The following is a 26,325-nucleotide window of genomic DNA, read 5'->3' as shown; positions in this document are numbered from 1 at the left end:
CTATTTGCGAAGTTCATAGGTCACACTCTTGTTGGCGCCTTTTCCTAGTTATCTGTATCTTGAGATGCCCAATTTGAGAGAGCAGTTAACTATATTTTCCGAATTTATATGTTTCACAGTAACCAAAATAAGGTAGGAATCTTTGTAAGTTATCTTTCATTATTCTAGCCCACATAGATAAATGTAATACATTTTCTTCGTTGTCGAAGCATCACAAAATCAGTTCATCGCGACCACCGCCGATGTTCATCTTTGTTTGTGTTTATTCGTCATCTGTTGTACTCGTAATCGGCAATCGATTGTTGAACCATAGATGCTAAACTGCGTTTTCCTCACAACAACGAATATTACACTAAACACAGATTGAGAAAATCAAATTATTAGATCCAAGTTTTTGTATTTATTCAATCATTGTTGTTCGCAAACGGAAATGGTAATAATATTCAGAGAAATAAGAAAGAAGAGTGACCTGATTTTATTCCTACAGTACTTCAGTCTTTTGTTTTGAGCTAATTATTTTCATACACTCGCCTTTCACAGTGCTGACTGCCACTGACAGGGACGTGTTGAGGGGAAGGGCACTTAAGCCCCTCACCAACCCAAATAGTATTGTTTTGAGGACACCAACAGTTGTCTAGAATGGCATATAGAGTAGCGCTGTGTGTCATTTTTTATTTGTATTATTAGATTTTTTTTCAATATTATGAAAATGTTACCATAATGACAATACATCACATTGGCTGTTTTCAATAGTAGTGTTCATGCTATATTGGCTAAGATTTAAGCTGACTCATAGTTTGCATATCGTTATCGGATACATCCAAATGCAGTCACACGCAGAGGAAACAGTGTTTAGCACAAGCTAAGGAACGCCCAACTTATTAAGAATATACAAAATCTTCAGTCATTTTAACTGTGATTACCATTAGAGTATCTTGAAAGGTATACATGTTAGTTCTACTGTTACAACACAATACCAAACCAAGGTGCAGATTGCAGGATAACAAGAAGTAGCACAGATTCTCATCATTGGTTCATTTATCTGTAGATAATCTAACATTGATTGTCATGTCAGAAATAGCATACCAAAATGAATGGTTATGAATTTAATACCAAATATTCAATTGGGCACTTAGTCGAGCTAAGTGCATGTTCACGCACACTTTGTCAGACCATGCTAGGATCTGGACGAGCTAGATTTAATCCATATTTCTTAGCTCGTGTTCATGCATGTTTTCTATATATGGACTAAAGTATTTGATCTCTTAGCCCATGCTAAGGAGCTGTGTGGGAACATTACTAATATCTCAAGACAAAAACAGAAATGCAAATATAGAAAATGGCTGACTTCACTTGAAGTTTTCATTACATGGAAGTAAATTTCAAGTGAACACTTTTTATTTACAGAAACAAATTTTGATTTTATACAAAAAAAAAATACGATTTGAACTACGTAAAGGAGTATACCATGAAATCAAATGTAGCATTGTTGTTTCAATCAATGAGTCAGGCATCTTTTGACAACAGCCGTGATGATCAACTCAATTGCCATACATACATGTACATGTATGTATTGAAAAAATTGACTTTACTTTGCACTAAAATTGGTTTTCAGTAGAGAATATATGGAAATGGTGATAGAAAAAATGATAGAAAGCTAGACCCAGGTTCAAAGTTGTCCAAGGCCCATATGTAATTTTTCATTCTTGTATAATTATGCATAGTATACCAACAATAGTATAAACTTTTGATTGTGATTGTTATATTACAACCCCCAAACCATGTCTTGAGTTCACAGTCCACCATCTTGGACATGTTGGACTGTGCTGTTTTTCACTGATGGCAGGAGTGTCAACAACACATTGACACTTTCGTTCAGCGGCTATGCTATGTTTAAGTTTTGATGGATTATTTAAAAATGATATAAATTTACCTACATTTTGGAGTTGGTACCAAATTAAATAAAAAGAATTCTTGAACGAGCATTGCATCACACCTTCTCCTGCAGGCTACGTCATCCCACATCGATACATAACTCTCTTGACTAAAGGTCCGTGTTGAAATCTGTTCTTTTGTTGCAGCTTAAGCAAGCTGAGGGACATTTTTTAAAAGCACTACACCTATCAACAATAAACCCCCTAGACACATTATTTTAGTTCATCTCAATAGTAAAGATATTCTGTCAAAAATCAAAATAAAACACTGTGATAATACTAATGCAACTTTCATACAAAACCCAATAAAAAATCATCCTAAAATAACATACTAATACCCAATTGATTCTGGATTCATTTGCCTGACAAAAAACAAAAAAAGATTTTGCGATCAATATGCAAAGTAGAAAGTTGATGACTAGTAATAGTAGAGTAGGTCAAGATTTTAATGTTCGCTCGGCAAAATGGATGACACAATTCAGCATATATGATTGTACTTACAGCGACGAAAACAAATTTCAACAGCTTTTTTCAATTTTATTCAAAACCTTTTTTTGTCTCAGGTTCACTTATAATCATAATAGATTTTCATTATTGATCTGTCATATTTCTACAAGGGATCTGTTTCTCTCGATCTAATGCAACTCGTATACAACCTAGCAAGCGTCCTCCAGTGAAGACATACAAAATACATGCAGACTTGAACTACGTGGCATCTAGCTGCGTCCCCTTAAAATGTATGCACAGATCAACATGCACACAACAATGTTATAACTTCTGCCGGCCTGCAAAACTCTCCTCTCCTCCTCTTGAAGCACCCATAATTAAATGGATGAATAGCGTATTTCAATTTATCACATGATTTGTACATGTGTTATGTTCCCCTCTCCATCTCAAAGGCTCTCAACAAATTATGCTGACATTACAACTTTAAAACAAGTTATGATACTTTTTTTTTCAGATGACTACAATATTTGATCTTTGATGGAGGTGTATTAAGTTTACTATAATATCAATGGCAATGATTGGAATAGCATCTAATTGTGGGCAAGCAGTAAATCTGCAGCAGGTACAGAACATTATTATTATTATTTTAACATGTTATATTTGGCCATGAGTGCTACTCTTTCAAATGAAAGGATCCTTACTGACACCATAACATACATCGTCTTCATGGTTGTAACTACTGCAAGGTTTATTTTGAAGTACAGTTGTGAAGCACTGTGAGCAATTTAAATAGTCTATGAGTGAATAATACATGAATGATAAAAGACAATGAAGTGCTATTCAATCCCAATTAATTTCTAAAAATTCAATCGGGGAAATTGTTGGCTATCTGTTTAGTCGTAACTTAAGTTGCCAGCAAATTATTGAGCAAATTTAAGACTTATTGCAATAGCTATTGCTTTAGAACAAGATGTATGTGTTTGTGTTGTATTCTTGGAGCACTCCTCTTGAACCAGATATACATTTATTTGTTGTATTCTTGTATCATTATACTTGCATTCGAGCAACTTGTGTGTGATTCTATTATTTTAAAATGGTATATTAGATAATAAAAAAAATTCTAAAGATAATGATAGATATGTGATAAGAGGTCAACAGATGGTTTTACATGGATACCTTAATTCTTGTATTTCAGGAATGTATAGAGCAAGACTCTCCCCTGAGGTGTCAGAAAAGTCCTCAAGAAAACAAAAGGAATACTCCAATCACTAATTTTTTCAAGCCTTCGCCTAAAGATACAAAATCAGCGGAAAAGCCCAAGGATCTTTTTGGTTATTTTAGGAAATTAGACAAAACTCCAAATGGTAGTGAAAAATTGTCTGATAAAACACACTTGCAAGACGAAGAGATTCACAGGCTTGTGCCAAGCTGTTTATCTTACAATCTGAAGGCAAAAGATAAAGGGAAAAGGGAAACCCGAAAGGCGAAGAAAAAACTACCAGATACAAATAGCAGTGAACTACATGATGTAGCTCTCAGATCAATTGAAGACAGTGAAGAGATAGTTCAAAATGGTGTAGGGTTACGGAAATCAAATACGGTATCCATGTGTAGTGGGAGTGACACTATTGTGATGGTGCAGTTACAGAACCAGCTGGAAATTGATGTGAATAACATGGATCGAAAAAGAAAGATGCAGGATACTTTAGACTGCTCCATGGAAGAGTTTGCTGTTTTACAACCAGTTGCTAAATCTGCTAAATTAGAATATTCAAGTGATAACAGAAAAAGGAAATCAAAGAAGAAGAAAAAAGTAATACCTGACGGTGATGTGTATCATGGTAAGAGTAAACACAGAGGTGGTAAAAAGCGCAACGATATAAACATACTAAATAACAGTGATGTAGACACTGAAACATTGCAACTGGAAATAACAGCATTTGAGAAAATTGTTGCAGCTGACTCAATAAAAAATTCTGATGATGATTTAGATGATTACATCTATGATGATGATGATGATGACGGCGGCGGCAACGACGATGATGATGATGAGCAAAGCATGGCATCTACATGTACATTGTCTAAAGAAGGTGATGAAACTGAAGTTGTTAGCTATGAACAATTTCTTTCTGACACAATTGAAATGTCAAAGTCACAAGAAGAAAGTAATTCATCTGATCAAGAAGACTGTACAACAGCTAAAGAATGTATAAAGATTTGTGGTAAAATAATCACAACCAAAGCCATTGTGCATGGCCCTCCTTCTCCAGCTTGCTCCACTGAAAGACCTGCTTCCCCTGATGTGACATTTATAGACTCACCAGCAAGTATTAAACATCAGAGAAGACGAAAATCCAATGTTGTGATCGATATGAATGAATCAGACTTGAGTGTTGTTGTGTTGGGTGGATCTGAGGGAAGTAAACCAGAGAACAAGAAACCACTCCACAGTTTCTTCACAAAAACTCAGTTGCGTAAAACAAGTTCCTCTGAAGTGTCTCATTCTGTAAAAGACAAATCTGCGAAAGAGCCAGGTGATGTTCCGAGGAGGGAGAAATTATCCCAAAGTGAAAAAGATCTTGATGTGGTATGCGTCTCCCCAGAGATTGTTGAAGAGAACAGATGTGGCAAGATTGTTTATTGTGTCAAGAGTGAAAACGACGATACAAATATTGACATAGCTGCTAGGAAACGCTTCCAGGGACAGGTAATGAAAGGTACAATAACAGATCCAGATACAATCAATACAAGTAAAACATTGAATGAGAAAACTGAACTTGTATCAGTCTCTATCAAAAAAAGAAGCAGAGGGAGACCTTGTAAATTAGTCTCTGAAAATGACAATAATTTAAATAGGGCAAAGGATGTAACTAAGAGGAATAAAATGGTGACACGGACGAACCATAAAGAAATCCAGGATCCTTGTAATAAAGTTGGCAGTCGTAAAAGAGGACGCCCAAGGTCAAGTAAAAGTTCTGATTCGGATTTTGAGACTGAAAAGATTTCAAAGAGGTCAAAAAGGTCAATTTACAAGTCAACTGTTCTGGATGTAGGGTATAAAAGAGGCAGCCCACTCAGAATAAGACTTACCCGGTTAAAGAAAAGCTCATCAGGAAGCTCACCAGATTCTGCCAAGAAACCAACGACCAGGAAAACCAGTGTAAGTAATAAAAAACACATTTTTCTTACCTTTATGCAGTATTTTAATTGTTCAGAAAAGTAAAACATACATTATCGTACAAGCCCCTTGGCACCTATTGTTTTTGTTCAAGTTCTTCTTCTGTTGTGTTTTTTTTTTTTGCCCAAGAACTTGAACACTGTAGCTGCTACTAGGCTTCAGAAACTTCTCAAGCACTTTGGAGACTATGAGAATCTTTCTCTTAGAACTTCCCAACCTGCAACACAGTGTAATGTAATCTGTCGATGATGCTCATTAAAGTTTTCGAAGCACTTTGGCATTGGTCATGTGGTTTGGCTTTTAAATAACATGCACACATGGTTACTTGTACACAATATGGATGGATTTCAAGAGAATTCATGTATCTTGAAGTCAGAATATAAACTTCATATAAATATTTTTCACAGATATTGCAGCAGACACATGGGTTTCATCAACACAAAACTTGATCACTATGCCTATGTTCATCAAAATGTTGCAAATGAGCATTCATTTCCTTCAGACTTTTGATCTGGGACTCACTGCATAACTTCCGTCTTTATATAGGCGATCCTGAAAGCAGCCAAGGCTCAGGAGATACTACAGAAAGCAAAGACTACAAAACATAAAAAGGTTAAACCTGCTTCCAAACCCAAGATTATTTCTAAAAGTCTTAAGAAGTTGCCAGCAAAGAGTAAGAAGGCAGTGAATAAAAACACAAAAGTTATAAAAATTGAAGATTCACCAGAAGAAAGTAACAAGAGAACACCAGTTAGAAATATAAACTCTGTACTTGGGAAGAAATCCAAAGGGGAAGAAAAGACAGGTGTTGATAATGGTATGTACTATTATACGTAACATATATTGAAACATTTAGTCATGTCGTATATGGAATTTTTAGCAAACATGGTATCCATTCGCTACATACATGTACATATATAAAACTGCATTTCCAATGTTTCACTTTTGAAAACTTATATTTTTTTGGAGGATCTGAATCTATGATATTCAATTCACAACTAAGATGTTGTTAAATATGCAAAGTTCTCTAATACAGAATACAAGTACATATATTCTTGATTCGTCTTTTTTATTTGTTATGTATGTATGTGTGTTCAGAAAATATTATTTTGTAATGGGCCATTCCAGTTTATATCTGCACCCCCTGTTGATGAGCTTGTGTGTTTACTTCATACAGGGTATAATTTCCATGGGTGTATAAGTCATACAAAGTTTTATTTCCAAATCACCATTCACCATACAGTAATGGAAATTCAAAACTATAGTTCCTACTTATGGTGTTGATGAGTTCCATTGGGCCACCATACAGAGTAGGATTTCCAAATATAACTCTCATCATATGCTAATTTACCAAGTTCAAAATTTTTATATTTGATAATGGAAATCCAAACTAGTCCTGATTCACGGTGTTGATGAGCTCATTCGTGCCACCATCCTTATCTAATTTCAGTAATAACTATTTCATGCTGGCCCAATTTCTTTACCATATACAGTCAGAATTCCAAGTTTTTTAGTCATATTGTTGGAAATCCAACCTCAACCGGTATGTGGCGAGATAAACTAGGCCATATTTTGTTTCGTAACCATACTCCATACTCGTCTGGATTTCCAGATTCTGTTTCTTCATATACAGTTGGAATTCCGGGGTATTTTCCCCATCATACAGTGCTGGAAATCCGACCACATCAACATGGGGGGTGCAGATGTAAACTGGAATGGCCCAATGTTTGATTCTAATAAATTATAATAGTGCAACTACTCAGTGTTTTATCTACATTGTACATACCGATAGTAGGTATTACCAGAGGTATATTACTTGGGGTTTGCAACTACGGTGACATGATACCAAGATCCTGTTTAATCTCGCTCTTGCATAAGCGTTCCAACTCAGAAAAATGCGAATGCGCATGCCCTAGGTAACTAGAATACTCGGATGTCCAGGTGGATCAAAATAGCTGCTCACGATATGACGGATTACGATAACTATAATTTCTGTACATTTTCGATGTATTACATTTTTTCAATATGAATGTGGTAATACATGTTTTATTGTTTTATTACAAACTGCCTATATCATGTCAGAAGGTCGTAGCATCAGTCTCGCTATCTACGAGATGAGACTTGAATGGGATCTTGACATGATGTCACCATACAGTACTATGCACGTTGCAAACCCCAAGTAATGTACCTCTGGTATTACATATATTACCCCCCCCCCCCTCCCCCCCCCCCCCAAAAAAAAAAAAAATCCTGCCATATTCTCAAAAAAAATACCATTTTCTGCTCGTATATTTCTGTAGCATCTAAACATGGGCTTCGTCTCAGGTTAGGTAAATTCTCTGCTGAACACCAGAAAAATAAATTCCTGAGAGGACAACTAGAACAAACAATTCTTTGAACAGAATAAACTTGAAAGTTTTCACTATGATGTTATAGGTGAATGAATGCATTCTTCGTATAATTTCTTTTTCTAAATCATTGCTTTATTTTATTCAATACAGGAAATATTGCACCATTTTTCTCAATGTTTGGTGTGAAAAAAAACACTGAGACTGTGAATACAAAACAAATTACTCCCATAAAAAAACCACTTGTAATAATTGATGAAAGCAGTCAAGAATTTTCTTGGGACGATGAAGCATTCTTGTTGAGGCGTAATATGCTTTTAAGTCGTATGGCTGAAACATCTCGAAAACAGACCGGGGAAGATTTGAAAGCTGCTCCACTTCCTCAAGTTAGTCATGTGCAACAAAGGGGTAAGTTTAGTACAAGAAAGTTTTTTTTCTATTTCATACATACAGTCACTATTATTACCTTACCATTCCAAACTCCAAGATGGACGAATGGCGGCAATTTATGTGCTGAAATATCATCAAAATCAAGCATTTCTGGCATTCAGGAACCGCAATTTGGCTGTTTACAGATGGATTTTTTTCAAACTTGATATATACACTGGATATTATAGGACCTTGATGCACGCCATTTTGTTTTTCAGATTGGATTCAAATTGACCGACTGGCAGCCATTTTGTTTTTGTGAATGCTGTTCTAGTGCAATACCTCTGACATGCTTTGACTGATTATGTTCAAATTGTGTAAATTTATTATACATCGTGTCATAGATATACAGATGTATTGGTTTGACGATCTGATTAAAAATGGCTGAATGGTGGCCATTTTTGTGCTGAAAAATCATCCAAATCAAGCATTTCTGTCATTCAATCCAGAACCGGATCTAGGATTTTTACAGATGGACTTGATACATATGTTGAACATTATTGGACCTTGATGCATGTCATTTTGTTTTTCAGATGGGATTCAAAATAGCTGATTGGCGGCTATTTTGTTTTAATGAATGTGGTTCTTACATTTTATATAATATTATTCATTATACATCATGTCATAAATATACAGATGTATTGGTTTGACTATCAGATTTAAAATCGCGACCGATGACCATTTTGTTTTAATTAATGCTGTTCCAGAGCAATATTCTCTGTATGGACAAGTACTCATTTGACAATCAGATACATGATTGCTGAATGTCAGTCATTTCAATGTTAAAAAATCATAATAAGCCATCAATTTTTGAATCCATATCTCTGACATGTTTATGTTCCATATATATGACTATAAACAAAACTATATTATCCTAAATTTTTTTACTAACAGGGACTGTGCCATGCATGAAATTGATATGATTGAAGTATGTCTGTGTTCATATTTTCTGCATAATGTGAAATTCACAAATGTTAATACTCTATAAAATTTATGAATATATGTATAATGTAAAATACTTTATTTTAGCTGGAATTTATTTTCGCTGAAAAGGACTTTGGGTGTTTTGTACAGATTTTTTTCCGCTGATTTTCGATGAGTTGCATGTAAAATATAGGAAAAAAAGTATATTCACTGGATTTTATCTTCACTGAAGCATCCTTTCAGCGAAAGTAAATTCTAAGTGAAGATAAAGTATTCCACAGTAATATATAACCTTGAATTTATAAAGATTTTCAACTTTGACTTTTTGCTAGATGCGGCTAGAAACTCTTTGTGGAATCTCAGTCATCCAAATTTTAATTTCACTCTCAGAGAAGATTTCCTAAATAAGATTTGCAGAGTTACGATCTCAGCTAAAGAATTGAAACTTGGCAGTTTTACATCAGCGTTAGATAGAATGGAAATCTCTAAAGCTCTGATCAAGGTAAGTTATCTAGTGTTAACATATTTGCTCTTAAAGGTTGGCAGTTGTCGCGCCGCGTCCTGTTCGATATGGGACTCCTAGCAACGTATACAACGTGTGTAAAATACATTGTTTATTTACATGAAATTCGAACACGCGCTGCGCGACGACCACCACTGTGCTTTAAACCAAAATTTGCATTTATTGTATACAGATTTATTTTGTTGTTCTGTGTTTCAAATAAAATGAATGATATATTGAACCACTGATGTGCCCTGCAATCCAAATGAGATGATGATAGACATGATTTTTGATGCACTATTGACTCAAAAACCTTGATTCATAGGGAAAATATGTATTTAAGAGGGCACACTGATTTTGACCATGGAAACACTTTAGAATTGGTCATTTACTACAAATAGAGCAGATACTTTGCATGTGTGTGTTTCTAGTAGACTGGGGATCATTATATATTATTTTGATCATTCTACATGTAGAAAAAAGTATGGTTAACATAAATGTGTACATATATATTCTAGAACAGTAATAAGTTGGGTCAATTTGTGCAAGACATTGAACTGTGGGATTATCAAATTTCTTTTACAGAGTTGTGAAAAAACAGATTTATCATATGTAGTGAGAAAACAGTTACTACAAGAGATTGGTCAAAATAATCCTGGATTTCCTGTGAATAGATGGTTTAAAAGATATTTGGAAAAGTATAAAGGATTGGATTCCGATAAATCAAATCCAGCGAGTAAGTTTAAGTTTCTGTTACACTTGTATGTAATCCAGTTACTGAAGAGAATTAGTGTTTTATTTCATAGACTCACAGACACTGATGTATAAATAGAAATGAGTACATGTTGATTAGTTTACAGAGAATGATGTATACATAGACCTGTACATGTTTATTAGCTGACAGACTGATATATGAATAGGCATGTACACGTGTATTGGCTGACAGACTGATGTATAAATAGGCATGTACATGCATAGAGTGATGTATACATAGGCATGTACATGTTTATTGGCTGACAGAGACTGATGTATACATAGACATGTACATGTTTATTGGCTGACAGACTGTTGTATACATAGACATGTACATATTTATTGGCTGACAGACTGATGTATACATAGGCATGTACATATTTATTGGCTAACAGAGACTGATGTATACATAGGCATGTACATGTTTATTGGCTGACAGAGACTGATGTATACATAGACATGTACATATTTATTGGCTGACAGACTGATGTATACATAGGCATGTACATGTTTATTAGCTGACAGTTTGATGTATATATAGGAATGTATATATCCCTGATGTATCTATTGTCACAGTGGGCATTATTTACATCAGTCGCTGACTACCAACTCAAAGACTGCCATAGATCCTGCTATAGTTGGAATGCATACACCAGGGATAAACTAACTTTTATTGCCCGTACTCAATAAGTTAAGCAAATTGCGCCAAATTAATAGTGTAATTGAGATTTTTACAGATAAATCAAAGTTATTACAATTACTTGTTCATATTTTGCTCATCTGCTTGATCAAAACATCTATTTGCTGTGCATCCACCTGCTTTCAACACGATCCATGCTGTGGATCTAGGACTAAGGCATCAGTACATGTTCATTAGCTGACAGAGACTGATGTATCAAGGGCACCAAATTAACTGTAGTCTGAGTTACAGATACTGCTAGTTCCTCTGCCATTCTTCAAAATTTTTAGTCCAACTGGGCTTAAAAATAAGTAGTTAAAATGTTGATACACCAAAAAAATAACTGACTGTCCCTTGCAGAGTTTGTTGTCTTTTTTTGTATTCACAATTGTGTGCACAGCCTCAAGTACCAATTGACTACATACCTAAAATAATGATTATCATTTTGCCACCAAGTTATTCTTGCTAGACCATTCAGGCTGTTGTATTGATTAGAGGGTTTTATTGTCGCTGTCTAAAACCATCACACTGTCATATTGAGCCATGCTTTCTATGTTTGAATTTTGTTTTACGCAATCTATTTTACATGCCTCTGTATAGAATAAGAATGTTGACTGAAATTTTAACTCATTTTTACTCTCTGGCACAGGCAATTCAAATGAAAATAGCAGTGGAAAAGTTAAATCAAGAAACACAGCACATGTGGAAGGAGGGAAAGGCAGCAGGAAAAAAAAAAGGGAAAGCTTGGGAGAGAGTTGTAATAAACGGGAACGTAGAAGTAGTCGTAGATTACAAGAGAAAGTGAAGGAAAGTGATGTGGGTGAAATAAAGTGTGAAAGTGATGAAGTCCAACTAATTAATCCAGAGAAGAATGAGCTTGTCACTGGTAAGCAGAATAAATTTATTTTATAATGTAGTATGGATGTGAGACAATACATGCACACATCGTCACACTTGTTAATGCCTTGCAGTAAGTGGTTTAGCATGTTCAGGGAAGTTGTGGGTTTGATTTCACCTAGCTGCTCATTCAGCAGTGTAAATTCAATAGGTGATTTTCCGTTCAACTGTGAGATCTCGCGAGATGCATGAAAAACGCGCGTCGAACGTCTGCCGCAAAATCGAACGATTTGATTTTCAACTCGAATTTCTTTATTTCGTAGCTCACATCGACAGGCCGATCTTCGACAGAGGAATATTGATTCCGAATACCCTTACTTAATCGAAATTGTCTATCATCAAATGTATACAGCACATTATTAAGCATGGAAATGCCCCCAAAATATTTTCACGTTTATCGAATCCCACGCGATGTTTGACGCCACTACGACGCTATGACCTTTGTTTGTCCTGTTTTTACGTTCGATTTCACGCATAACGCGTGATTCTCGCAGTGTACGGAAAATGGTCTATTGCAGGCTCTGTCTGTCAATGTACTGTTCTTGCATGCTACAAATCTGTGTTAAAGTTTCTTCCTCAGTTCTTTCAAGATGTATCTTTCCAGATCAGTGTACATTCAATTGCAGGCTCTGTCTGTCAATGTACTGTTCTTGCATGCTACAAATCTGTGTTAAAGTTTCTTCCTCGGTTCTTCCAAGATGTCTCTTTCCAGATCAGTATTAGAGATAACGCTGATATGCCACAAGAATTCTTTTTGCCTCTCAAATAATGTTTCATTGTTTTCCTTCATTTTGTTTGAAATACGCATATCATTGCTACATAGGATAGCGAGAGAGAATAGAATACTTATATGAAGGGCAAATAACAAGGCATTTTTGCTCTCGCTCTCTCAAGGTCTTGAGGTCTTGATGTCTATTTGCATTTAAAGTCCATTAATCCATTTCTGCTGTTCTGAGTCAAATGCGAATGACATGACAATATCCTGGTATCTGCTTTCAGAATTCACCCTGCTTCGTCTTTCAAAATAGTCAGCATATGAAACTGTCCTTACATGTATGTGTGCACAGTTACAAGTTAAAATAATCATTTGCATCTATATTTACATTTCTTATGTTCATTAGATAAATGCTGTGATAGACTGTGGACTGATAAATACCAACCCTGTCAATCATCAGAAATAATAGGGAATAAAGACAATGTAAAGAAGATATTTTCTTGGCTGGGAGAATGGAAAGCTAGAAGTGACAGAGAAACAAGGAAACTCAAGAAACAGTTAAAAAAAGAAGCCAAGAAGAAAAAAGCTAAAACTGAAGATATTAAATCAGATGGTAATAATTATTGCATGCTAACAGGGATGATGCAATATGAAATCCCTGTTGAATTATTTGTGCATGATTCTGTTTATTAATATACAGGAATGAGAATTTTCCGCAAATTTCTAAGCCCCACGGATCGATTTTCTGAAACGTCTAAATCCGAAGAGAAAATTGGGGGGGGGGGGGTAAGAATACAAATCTTGTTCATTCACCGGAAGTAAACACACTGTCGGGTAATTGTTGTCGACTGCAAGAGGCCTGTATCAGTGTAAAATCAGAAGTGGTTTCGAAGTGTTTGAAGTAATATGTAACAATTAACAGGATTGGCTGGGTTTGCTCTGACAGGCCAATCAGTGAAGAGCTTTCATTTTTTTCTTTTCACCAACGGCGCCATTTTATTCGATATAAACTTTAGGAAAAAATTTCGTTGGCCATGGCTTGACAAGGAAGTGACTTTGACTGTGCGAATTGGGAAGAAAGATGAAGAGGTAACTGAAAAATTGAGTGACTTCATCGGCAAGTGCAAGGTCCTGGGCACAGTGTCTGTATTGTTAAACGATTTGATCAACTACAGTTCTTGGACCCCGGCTACTTTACTTTTAGCTGAAAATTTAAATTCTCTTTCTCATCCATGAATATAATTTATTATAAACCAAACCAAATTTGTATGCAAGTATGCAGAAAAATACTTGCCTATTCCCCCCCCCCCCCCACCACCACCACCAATCAGCACTTTGAAATGACAATTTACATTATTTGTATAGATTACTAAATTGCATATTTATTCATGGATTGATTGGTAAACGTAGAGTGAATGGTTTGCTGGAATGGGGATTATACCTGTATATACAAAGAATATAATACAATCTAAAAGCAAATACTGTGGAATACTTTATTTTCGCTGGAATTAATTTTCGCTGAAAAGGCTTTTTGGGCGTTTTGCTTGGAATTTATTTTCACTGATTTTTGATGAGATTAATGTGAAATATAGGAAAAAAAGTATATTCACTGGATTTTATTTTCACGGAATCATCCCTTCAGCGAAAATAGCGAAAATAAAGTATTCTACAGTATTTAGTAAGTACAATTCATTATTTGATTAACATTTATGTATTTCAGAATGGTGGTTTGATGATGATAGTAGTGACTTTGCCAGTGATGATAGCGACTACATTGACGAAGATGATACAATCTGTAATACTATGCTGATTGCTGGGCCATCTGGTATTGGTAAAACATCTGCAGTGTATGCATGTGCCATGGAACTCGGTTTTAAGGTAAAATATTTAATTTCCCACATTCACCTGACAAGACAGTACCTTGAAGGATTAGCAGTACTCTTTTACAGAGCTTGATATCTTTGGCAGGTGACATTAATCCTTTTGATACTCCTTGTGTCTTGGTGCTTTCAAAATACTCTGATATTTTATTTAGATATTTTAGTTACTGTATATATCTTTATTATTCATTGTGTTTTATTTTTGCAAAGAGCTATATTCGCTAAATTAAAAACGAGTTAATATTCAATTTGGCCTCAAATTTTGAATACTGTCATACATTGATATTATAGAAATATGTTAGAAAATATGATGAGATTATTACGAGGATACCTCAAAGTATGCATGAAGACAGTACAGCAGGAGTACCGATTGACAGGCAGTGGAGGTCAATGCGACAGTGTACTGTCTGAGGGTAGGATACACCATGGGAATGCTGAAATTCAAAATGTTTAGAACAGTATCATTAAACTTCTTTGTGTGGAATCCACTCAAACCCTGGTGGCAGCCATGTTTGTTTTTATTATTAGAGGATGCATACATACGCGCGTAATAATTCCATATTTGGCATTCGCATTTCCTAATATGATAGGATGGAAATACCCCATAAAATAACGCAAAATTACGACACGCTGTAACTTATGGCGTTACAGTGACAGATGTATAATAATGATACATATACTCAGTACACCAACTAATATCCATAATTTATACAAAGTAACTTTTTGTATTTCTGTCAGTTTTTTCAATTTATTCTATAAAAAAACTTAGTCTTTGTATGGAACTATCTACTTATAGGTTTTTGAAGTTAATGCATCATCCAAGCGTGGCGGTAAACATATCTTATCAGAATTAAAAGAAGCCACTCAGTCTCATCAAGTGTCAAAAGGGTCAGGAAGTGGTGCCCTCAGTCAGTTTCTTTCTGCTGAAGAAAAAACTACACAACAGAAGAAGAAAAAACAGATCCATTCTGCATTTTCATCATTCGTAAAGAAACCAGAAGAAACAAATAATAAAGTAGCAAATAAAAAGAAAAGAAACTCAAAAATCAATGAAAGTGAGTAATGCTACATGTACTGAGTCATTGAAAGCATGTGTCTTCTTGTAATGAGTCAATGAAAGTGGGTGGCCCCTGCTTGTAATGAGTCATTGAAAGTGGGTATCATTGCTTACAGTGAGTCAATGAAACCATGTGTGTGCTTGCAATTAGTCAATGAAAATGGGTACCCTCGTTTGTAATAGTCATTGAAAGTAGGTGCCCCTGCTTATAATGAGTCAATGAAAGTAGGTGTCTGCTTGTGACAGGTCAATGAAAGTGAACCCCCTGTTTGTAATGAGTCAATGAAAGCAGGGATCCTTGCTTATAATGAGTCAATGGAAGCAGGTGTCTGCTTGTAACGGGTCAATGAAAGTGGATGTCCTTACTTATAACAAGTCAATGAAAGCAGGTGTCTGCTTGTAATGGGTCAATGAAAGTGGGTGCCCCTGCTTGTAATGAGTCATTGAAAGTACTAGGTTTCTGTTTGTAATAAGTCAATGAATGCAGGTGTCTGCTTGTAATGAGTAATTGAAAATGTGTATTTGTGTTGGTATAGTGCATTACGTTGCATCTGGAAAAAATACATCATGTTAGATCTATGTACTAATATTAGATATATAGTCTAAAACTTGTCTCATCATCACTGATATTTTCTTGTTTTGTAGAGAAAAAGAACAGAAAAGCTTCTCCTAAAGACACAATAAGTGACTCAAATGTTGCCAAAATGAAAATAGCAAGTACTTCACTCATACTGATTGAAGAGGTAACCTTTTATACTCCATCATTTTCTCTTAGGCTACGGACTGCAATTGAACATTTCACACAGTTCAAATGAAAACAAAAACACTTATTATATTGTGTCTTTGCTGTAGGTTGATGTGATATTTGATGACGACAAAGGGTTCTGGTCTGCAATCAATACATTAATTGGAACAACAAAGAGACCAATCATCATGACAGCTAATGGTAGGTAGTGTCATCAATTAGGTTTATGTGTGTCAACAGATTATTTCTTCAATTATCTTGTTATTTTTGTTAACTAATTCTCCCAATACAGAAAATGTTGCGTCCTGGGTAATCTTTGTGCAATTCATAATGTGCAAGGATAAATGGAGTGATTGAAAATAAATCAGAGAATGTTGATCTCAAATATATAACCTCAGATTGTAATATATTGTGAAATAGTTGAGTGCAGATATGGAATAGTAAATTTTATTGTTTTCGATGCAAGATGTATAATAACATGCTATTCCTTGACAGATACAATATCTGCATCTCAGCTTGAAGGTGAATATGAACGACTGGTATTCAGATCCCCCACTGTGGTGAGTGTTGCTTTTCAAAGAAGTTTAGAATTATATACTAACACAAATTTTTACCAAAAACCACTATTATATTAAATGGCTTCTAATACCGATTTTACAGTATATCCTTATACATTGAAACCAACACTGAACATTGGTTGGTTTATAGAGATGTTTGATTATAGCAATCATTTGTATTATGTAAATCGAGGGCGCAGAACGATACTTTTAATTTAGTAAACAGTTTTTTGTTGAAACTGGTCATTTACATGTAAAATAGTTATTTTTGACTCCCATGTGCGAAGCACAAAATGGGAGTCTTTGCAGTTAGTGTGTCTGTATGTGTGTATGTGTGTATGTGTGTATGTGTGTCCGACTGTTCCACTGCTATCTCAAAAACCATACATTGGTTTTTGATGAAACTTGGTGCATAGATGCTCTGGGCCAATGCGCAGATTTGATTAGGTTTTGGTAAAAATCCATGCTCGTTAATTACCTAATTTGCATGATAATTAGCTAATTTTTAGCTGTTCTATGACTGTTCCACTGATATCTAAAGAACCACTCATTGGATTTTGATGAAACTTGGTACATAGATGCTCTGAACATATGCGCAGATTTGATTAATTTTTGGTAAAAATCCGTGCATATTAATTACCTAATTTGCATGATAATTAGCTATTTTTTAGTGGTTCCATGACTGTTCCACTGATATCTAAACAACCACTCATTGGATTTTGATGAAACTTGGTACATAGATGCTCTGAACTAATGCTAGGTTTTGATTAGTTTTTGGTAATAATCCGTGGATACTAATTACCTAATTTGCATAATGATTAGTCAATTTTCGGTTTTTTCACTGATATCTCAAGTACTAATCATCACATTTCAATGAAACTTGGTACATAGATGTCATACGACACTGCACAGACCTGATAGTTTTTATGGTAATATCAGTACATATTAATTACCTAATTTGCATAATTAATTAATTTTCAGCATTTGATATAAGTAGTTAGCATTACATTTCAATGAAACTTGGTACTTACATACTCAAGGACTATGCAGAGATTGATTGTTTTCGATAAATATTTGTGCATATTAATCACCTAATTTGCATAATTAGTTAATTTTCAGCTTTTCCACGGGTATCTCAAGTACTAATCATCGCATTTCAATGAAACTTGGTACATAGATCCTTTAGGACTATGCAGAGACCTGATTAGTTTTAGGGTAAATAATTGTGCATATTAATTACCTAATTTGCATAATTAATTTTCAGCTTTTCTACTGATATCTAAAGTACTAATCATCATATTTCAATGAATCTAGAATTATGCAGACCCAATTAGTTTCCGGTAAATATTTGTGCATATTAATCACCTAATTTGCATAATTAACCAACTTTCACACTGATATCTCAGGTACTATACATCACATATCAATGAATGTACATGGATGCTGTAGGACAATAGACAGACCTGAATAATTGTGGGTTAAAATCTGTACATATTAATTACCTAATTTGCATAATTAACCAATTTTAATCTTTCACACTGATATCTAAAGTACCGTAAAAACTCCAAAATTTCGACTGGTTTTAAATAATTTGTGTTAGAAATGTGACGTGTTTTTAGAGTCAAAATTAAGGTGCATTTTCGGACGGTCGAATTTTTCAGAATAGAAATCAGCAAAAAAAAATGGGGATGATAGACAGTGTGCTTCATTAGTTTTTAAAAAATGCAATGTCCGTCAATTGACGTAAACTTCCTCATGTTTCACGGTAAAAGCAAAGGTCGTGGCCGAGTTGTAACTCAAAATCTAAACAAAGTCATCAATCAGTGAGTATTATGACAAGCAAAACAAAACATCAAGACGCGGAGAAGAGGTCAGCACAAAACTAATAGGTCAAAAGACAAAGCTGTCTCGCACTACCTAGGAAAACTTGTGAATGTTCGAAGTACAGGTACCCATTGGACAAAAGATACATGGAAGTTTAGCAAACGATCTCCCCGACCCAGTGCAATGTATCCGGTTAGAATCAAAGCTCACGTGTCCCTTATTTGAGCACCGTACCGGTGATTTGAGGGACCAAATTCTGCCGTAAATTCGCCCTTGGATTAAAAAATATAATGGGATTTAAGAAAATAAAATGGGACTTTTAAGGTGTATTTTGGCGTCATTTTTCGGACATTTCAATCAATCCTGCCGGCTAAAATAGAGTCTAAGTTTTACCGTAGTCATTGACGTCTGTCTATTCAAGAGTACACGTGTATGATTTTTATCGTGACTAGCGTGAGCGGGTAAGCTTCCTTTCGAGAATGAGCTGTTATCACTGTGAACAATGTTAAATTATTCTTCAGATGACCAGTTTATTTTTTAAAAACAACTAATTTTTTTATTTAAAAAAAATCATGCCGTTTTCGCATCATCCAGCTTTTTGATTGGTTAATTAGCGATTTGACCTATTTGACCTAAGAGAACATGGCGGATATCCTACAGCATCAAACGTTTATACGAGACCGGAATCATTCGCTTACGATGAAACTAAGTTGACTTTTATTTGTATTTCATAACCATTCAACAAATTTATTTTGTGTACATTATTATAATCACTACTGAGTACAGTAATAATCAACAATTCAGAAACGCAGCATGCCGAGATTTTTGTGTTCGTTTTTATTTGAAACTTCGTTTATTTAGAATATATTTTCGTTACCAATAAAATAAAAATCTCTCAGTCAATCAGAAACCCGGATTCATGCCTTTGAGGAAGGTCCCGTTTGAACGCTCACATCGGTTTTTTTTTCGTTTGGGGGAAAACTAAAACTGGTCGCAATTTTCGAATAAGAATGAGTCGGCAATTTTTAGTGGAGTCGAAAATTTGGAGGTAAATAAAACACCGAAACCCGGCAAATAAATAGGCGGTCAAATTTTTAGAGGGGTCGAAATTTTGGAGTTTTCGCAGTGTTAATTATTCCATTTCAATGAAACTTAGTACAAAGATGCTCTAGGACAATGTACAAACCTAATTAGTTTGGGGTAAAAATCTGTTCATATTAATTCCCTAATAAGCATAATAATTCATAATTTTTTGGTTCTGTTACATTGCGCAGACCTCATTAGTTTTACACTCAAATCTGGTCATATTAATTTTCTGATTTGCATAATTAGTTTTCAGCTAAGTAATTTCGAATTATATTTAATGTGTCTCCAATACTCTCAGCACATGGGAGTTCTTTCTAAGCTTTCTTTGATTTTATTTGGATTTGCGTTATTTGTGATACTCCAGTGAAGCAAATAATCGTACATTGTTTGAGTTCGCACAGCGTTATATGCTGTCAATTACATATTGGATCAAATTTGTGCAGCACCCAATATTTTAATCATAGTTAAATTTTCAAGTACATGTACATGTAATGTAACTTTTATGTCTGTTTTATTGCAGGCCAGTATCACAACGCATTTACAACTGTTATGTTTGGCCGAGAATTTTAGAACAAACCATTATGATTTAGAAAAAGTAGTAAAATTTCATAACTGCGATATCAGACGCAGTATTTTAAGTTTACAGTTTTGGATAGAATCTGGGGGAAGTGCGGATATGATCACCTCATGTTACGATGACGAAGATGATGAAAATGAAGGGGAGAGCTTTGAAGAACGATTTCTACGTAAATTAATAGACGTAGAAATTAAAACAATTGTCGTGTCTGAATATTACAAGAGTCAAGGAATCAATGAGCAAATGGAAAGTGAAGATAATCAGGAAGGAGATTATTATGAGCTGCCATCTGAGAATACCCTCTGTTATGAGAGTACCTTGGGTCTTCAAAACATTGCAGGGAGATCTGGTGGACTGCATCACAATATAAAGGTAGCTACTGGTATATGAACCAGTCTGATCTCCATTTGGTCTCCATCTAGTTTTATTAATAGCTTCTTAATTAAAATTCAATGTAAGCAGAGGCTCCAAGATTATAATATCGTATAAATATAACTGTTATAGAACATGGTGCAACATCTAATGCCCGATCTAATGCAGAAACCGATCTAATGCAGACGTACAAGGACATTTTCAACTGCATTATTTCACACTAACTTTTCAGTGATATATTGTGAAACGCATGCAAAAAATGTTATTGCCTGAACATAATCTTTGTAAAAAGATTCCAATGCCTCAATAGATATAAATACGTCTCTCGTGAGTTCAGATTGCATCTGTCCTTGTATCCAACTTTCATTGGTAGTTTTGTCAGTTCAGGTCGTGTACACTAGCAACTTGAATTAGAAGGAACTAGAGCATCTAGTCATCTGTTTGTTAGCTAACATAAAAAGGAGACAAGTAACAATGAATATAGTTCAGTTTAATTATTACTTCATGGAAGTAAACTTGTACTGCATGCATGAATCAATCTGATGCACACTTACGGTATCAAATCACTGAGCTACATTTTCTGCCGTCTTTCTCCAGCCACCATGACCTACACTAGGCAATTTAGAGCCAAACATGTGCATGCACTTAACCATTTCTTTGCTATCTTACATGTTTATATTTTTATGGCATGCTTACAGCACATGTTCACTCCACCATTTCTTTGCTATCTTACATGTTTATATTGTGTTGACATGCTTACAGCACATGTTTACTCCATTTCTTTGCTATCTTACATGTTTATATTGTGTTGACATGCTTATAGCACATGTTTACTCCACCATTTCTTTGCTATCTTACATGTTTATATTGTGTTGACATGCTTACAGCACATGTTTACTCCAGCATTTCTTTACTATCTTACATGTTTATATTGTGTTGACATGCTTACAGCACATGTTTACTCCAGCATTTCTTTACTATCTTACATGTTTATATTTTTATGGCATGCTTACAGCACATGTTTACTCCAGCATTTCTTTACTATCTTACATGTTTATATTTTCATGGCATGCTTACAGCACATTGCCATCTTCTCGACTTGAAATGACCTCTTTATGGTTGTTTTGCAGGACCACAATGCCAGTTTGTCAATGAAAGTTAACATGGTATCGTCAATGAAAGAACATGTGCAGTGTGATAACTACAATAATCATACATTTGTATATGAATATTGCCATAGCAACCTATCAGATTCCAAAAAAAACATACAGGAATCATTGAATTCCTGGAGTGAATACATGGACAGTATGTCACAAGCGGATAATATGAGAATTGCTGAAAGTACGGTCATCAATCGCTACGACAACTGTGCCTGGTGGGGAGCAAGAACAATGCCAGGTTTGAGTGATCGGCCGGTCAAATCGGAGGATAATGATTATAACTTTAAGGCAACAATGAGGGATATAGATAGTTGTATCTCTGTATTGAGTATGGACAGATTTAGGAAGGAGCAAATGAGACTTGGACATCATAGAAGTAGGACAGACGGCAAGCAGGAACCACCATGTAGCATTGCAATGGAATCTGGCACAAAGTAAGTAAAATTTGTCGTCTAATGCTGCAAATATCCAAACAATGGATTTGTCTGCTATGTCAGTTCTGTTTAAATACTGTAGGCATGGTGACACTTTGACATTGTTGTGGTTTCCATGGTGACACTTTGACTGACATTGTTGTGGTTTCCATGTACTTTTGCTGATAGTGACTGTAAGGCTATATAAAAGGGAAGTACTACATCTGCATTTGTGCTATGTTAGAGAGTGTATGGTGATGCAAATAAAAAAAAGTTGGTCATTTCAGGACTAGTAGAAATAATTAAGGTTTGCCAAATGGCTAATTATGTACAATTATGTATAGCCATTCTCATAAGAAATTAACCATTTGGTGGAGAAGTAGGGTGAAACAATATATCACTTATCATTGTTATCATTGTTCTTTTAAAAAATCACGCGTTATGCGTGAAATCTAACGTAAAAACAGGACAAAGGTCATAGCATTGTTGTGTCGTCAAACATCTCGTGGGGGCATTTCCATGCTTAATAATGTGCTGTACACATTTGAAGATAGACAATTTTGATTAAGTATTAAAGGGTATTCAAAAGCAATATTCCTCTGTCAAAGATTGGCCGGTCGATGTGAGCTACGAAATAAAGAAATTCGAATTTCAAAATGAAATCGTTCGATTTTTGCGGCAGATGTTCGACGCGCGTCTTTCATGCATCTTGCGAGATCTCGCAATTGTACAGAAAATCATCTATTAGGAAAAACAGATGGAAACCATGCTGGTATTTGTTTGTGAAGCCAGCCTAGCCTATTGAAAATGACCTTTAAGCAAAAAGTGGCTTCCCCGAACACTGTTATGTGATTGATCGGGGGGGGGGGGTGCTATGGTACCAAAATCTCTACCAAATGATATCTATTGAGTGAAGAGATTAGCTTGTCTTGGTCTTGATTTGGGCATGTGGTCTGACTGAGAAGTCAAAACAAGAAGTGGCAGAATACAATTTGGTTGGGAGAATGATAAAATGTTGCAATGGTATTGTTGAAAATAATGATACAGTGATGCTTATCTTTTATGTATATATATTAATGTGTTCCTTATGTATGGAGTGAACCAAGGTAATTGGGATTTTTGGACAGTAAAGATAATCTGGGGAAAATTCTAGGTGCATCAAGACTTACCGGTACTTTGATTTTGATCTCAAAGTTAAATTAAACTTGGCTATTTTGATTATTCCACATGTGACCAGACATCTTATTTCAGTAAAACTTACCACACACTGGATCTAATGAATCTGATATCACAATTAATTCATCAATGAAATATCATATTTTGTTGCACACAAGTGGGTAAGCAACTAGCAGTATTACAAAGACTAAAAAAAGTGTAATTTTGTGTGATGCAAAATTACACCTATTTCACAGCTACATTAGAATGTAAATGCAATATTATGGAACAGAGAAATGTTAGAAAGTGGATAAGCCTAATGAGAGGATTCTCTGATTACAATATCGATTATACAACACTTTTTTAAATTAGGAACTCTGTTCCACATTACGCCCACATACAACATGTGATATATAATTTGGTATATACATGTAAGACTATATCGAGCCAAGCAATTGTTATTATTCATTTTCCCTAAAACAAATTCATCTATCTAAACAATCGAAGACTACCATCAGTCAAAAATACTCGTTATGTTTTAAATTCTTTTTTCTACTAAGCATTTATGGAATCAGCTCAGTGACCATATTAGGTCAGGTAGTAGTATTTAGTCTTTAAAAAAAAGAAAGAATAAATAATTACACATTTTGTTTTTATATAAATGTGTTACTTTCCTGTATGTATTTATTGTATTCATATTTCTCTGTATTAGTATTTTTTGCTCAATTGTATTAGTCAGTGTGTGACTTTTCTTTTCAAGTTCAAATAAACATAATTATCTATCTATCTACAGTTATGATGCAAGTCCAAAGGACTGTAACTACAAAACATGTTGCATGCTGCCATTGGCAGTACAGTGCAATCATTATGGGGTTACAATGGATTATTTGCCAACATTTAGAGCAATTTGTAGATCAGAACAGTATCGACAAGCCACTAATTCCAAACGAAGGTAGGTTATCTTAGTACGCAGTCACATCCACATGCTCACTCCATACAAGGTTTACTACTATTAGCGAGAAGAATGATTCGTTAGCATGCTTTTATATTCCCAAAAATATTTTAGGAATTGATTGACCAGAGCACACGGGGCGGTGACCAGAGAACATGTATGCTATTAAACTTGTTTGGCGCCCTCTTGTGTATTAACAGAGCAATGTTTTCTTGTATATTCATTTACTTTATATTTTGATATTCCTAGATTTCTCCACTATTTGGACCAGGCAGCACTATCACTACCGCAATCCACGTTGAACACCTTTACGAAAGCTTTCACTGACCATACAACATAGAATTCCATTTATCTGCAATGCCATAAAGACCTGGAACGCAAGAACACTCTTGATGAACTTAACCCACAAAATTCCATTTGTAGATTTGCTAGATTTGATGGGTCAATTAATGTAACACACTGATATCCATACTAATTTTACTTGTCTTGGATACATCTCCTTTGGATGTCTAATTACACCATGCTAGCAACTGCACTCGTATTAGGCAATCAACATATAAGGGTAGTCTTCTGTTGCAGCATTCTTGGTAGCTCACTCCCACTGCTTAACAATGGTGTACTTCCTTGAATTAATGTATATATGTTTGATATTAAAATACGTAAATGTTTACTGTTATGTGTTCGCAAACTGCAAATCTTTTACTTTCGAGTGGCCCTACTCAGCATGTAGCATTGCTCCAGTGAATGGTCACATGGACCATGCCCAGGAAATGTGTACATTTATAGAAAATAAATTTTTACTGTTAAATATTAATACTTGTGATTATCCATGGTCATTCAGCTCAGACTAGTTTTAATAAATACACAAAGTGGATCTCGTCTTTATTTATCCCTGATAATAAGCATCAATTTTCATTTAATGTATTAATTGTGCCCCTGGGCCAGTACAAAAAACGTTTGGATTGATACTTTGTTGGGTTGGGGTAGTAGTGCATTTTATATTGTGTGTACATGATGTATATAATAAAGAATGAGTTGTACTGGATTGTCATCTTTATTTTGAAGATCTGTGTGTGATGGGTACTTGTTGAGTAACCAAATGATGAATGTTCCCAGTGGTGGAGAGTCTGAGATAAATAGGCGGACATAATATGTGAAAAATACATATTGATAAAATATACTACAAAGGTAGGTTTCCATGTATCCAGACGGAATACACATAATCAATGTTAAAACTGTTCTGCATATAATGTCTCATCCATCTTCCCAGTGTGAGGGGAAGATAAGTAGTTGCGGAATAAGTGGACGTATCAAGATGCAATCGATCTTCATTAGCTTATAGGCTCTATCTGCTGTGATTAATGTTAAAGGTTTAAAACCTATCCTGCAACTGAGGTGTTGTGCATGATTAGTTTTGTGGAAGTGATTTTCCCACATGGCAAGCATAAATGAGTGTTTTGATCTTGCCATTCTGTTCAATAAATACTGACTTTGACTTCTTAGATGTCCCAGGAATTTACCTACCTTTGAAGTGTATTTTTTTCATTGACTAAAGTTGAAAAGAAATATATTTCCTATCAAAGTTTCAGTGGGTTGTTAGAACAAAGACAAGCCAAAAAGTAGTATTGCTTGAATAAAAGTATACAACCAGAATAGTACTCTGTGTAGATTGTTGCCATGGCAATTACCACATGAAAATAGTTTTAAAATAAAAAATGGGATGTCAACCAACATCAGATTC

The 26,325-nt window shown here is 35.0% G+C and overlaps 1 protein-coding gene across 1 annotated transcript; it reads left to right on the top strand.

Moving 5' to 3' along the window:
* The first annotated feature begins 8 nt into the window (after positions 1-8).
* LOC100369304 (uncharacterized) lies at positions 9-25,629 on the top strand. Its single transcript, XM_002731173.4, has 18 exons — positions 9-132; positions 2,896-3,003; positions 3,577-5,541; positions 6,106-6,376; positions 8,061-8,315; positions 9,593-9,762; positions 10,348-10,498; positions 11,844-12,080; positions 13,213-13,419; positions 14,527-14,684; positions 15,483-15,741; positions 16,389-16,486; positions 16,596-16,689; positions 16,984-17,048; positions 20,476-20,904; positions 22,035-22,498; positions 24,426-24,584; positions 24,834-25,629. Exons 2-18 carry the CDS (start codon positions 2,950-2,952, stop codon positions 24,922-24,924), a joined length of 5,127 nt encoding a protein of 1,708 aa, XP_002731219.1. The 5' UTR covers positions 9-132; positions 2,896-2,949; the 3' UTR covers positions 24,925-25,629.
* Positions 25,630-26,325: the final 696 nt, after the last annotated feature.

The sequence above is a fragment of the Saccoglossus kowalevskii genome, chromosome 8 (genome assembly GCF_978046115.1).
Source record: "Saccoglossus kowalevskii chromosome 8, keSacKowa6.1, whole genome shotgun sequence".
NCBI lineage: Eukaryota > Metazoa > Hemichordata > Enteropneusta > Harrimaniidae > Saccoglossus > Saccoglossus kowalevskii.
The sequence above is the reverse complement of the archived record's forward strand: the minus strand, read 5'-3'. Positions and strand labels throughout refer to the sequence as shown.

What these genes read in the sequence shown, in the direction of transcription:
- LOC100369304 (XM_002731173.4), top strand. Translation starts at nt 2,950, where the DNA reads ATGGCAATGATTGGAATAGCATCTAATTGTGGGCAAGCAGTAAATCTG. An exon ending in TGAAGATATTAAATCAGATG is followed by an intron (nt 13,420 to 14,526) that starts GTAATAATTATT and finishes TATGTATTTCAG; the next exon opens with AATGGTGGTTTGATGATGAT. An exon ending in GACTGCATCACAATATAAAG is followed by an intron (nt 20,905 to 22,034) that starts GTAGCTACTGGT and finishes GTTGTTTTGCAG; the next exon opens with GACCACAATGCCAGTTTGTC.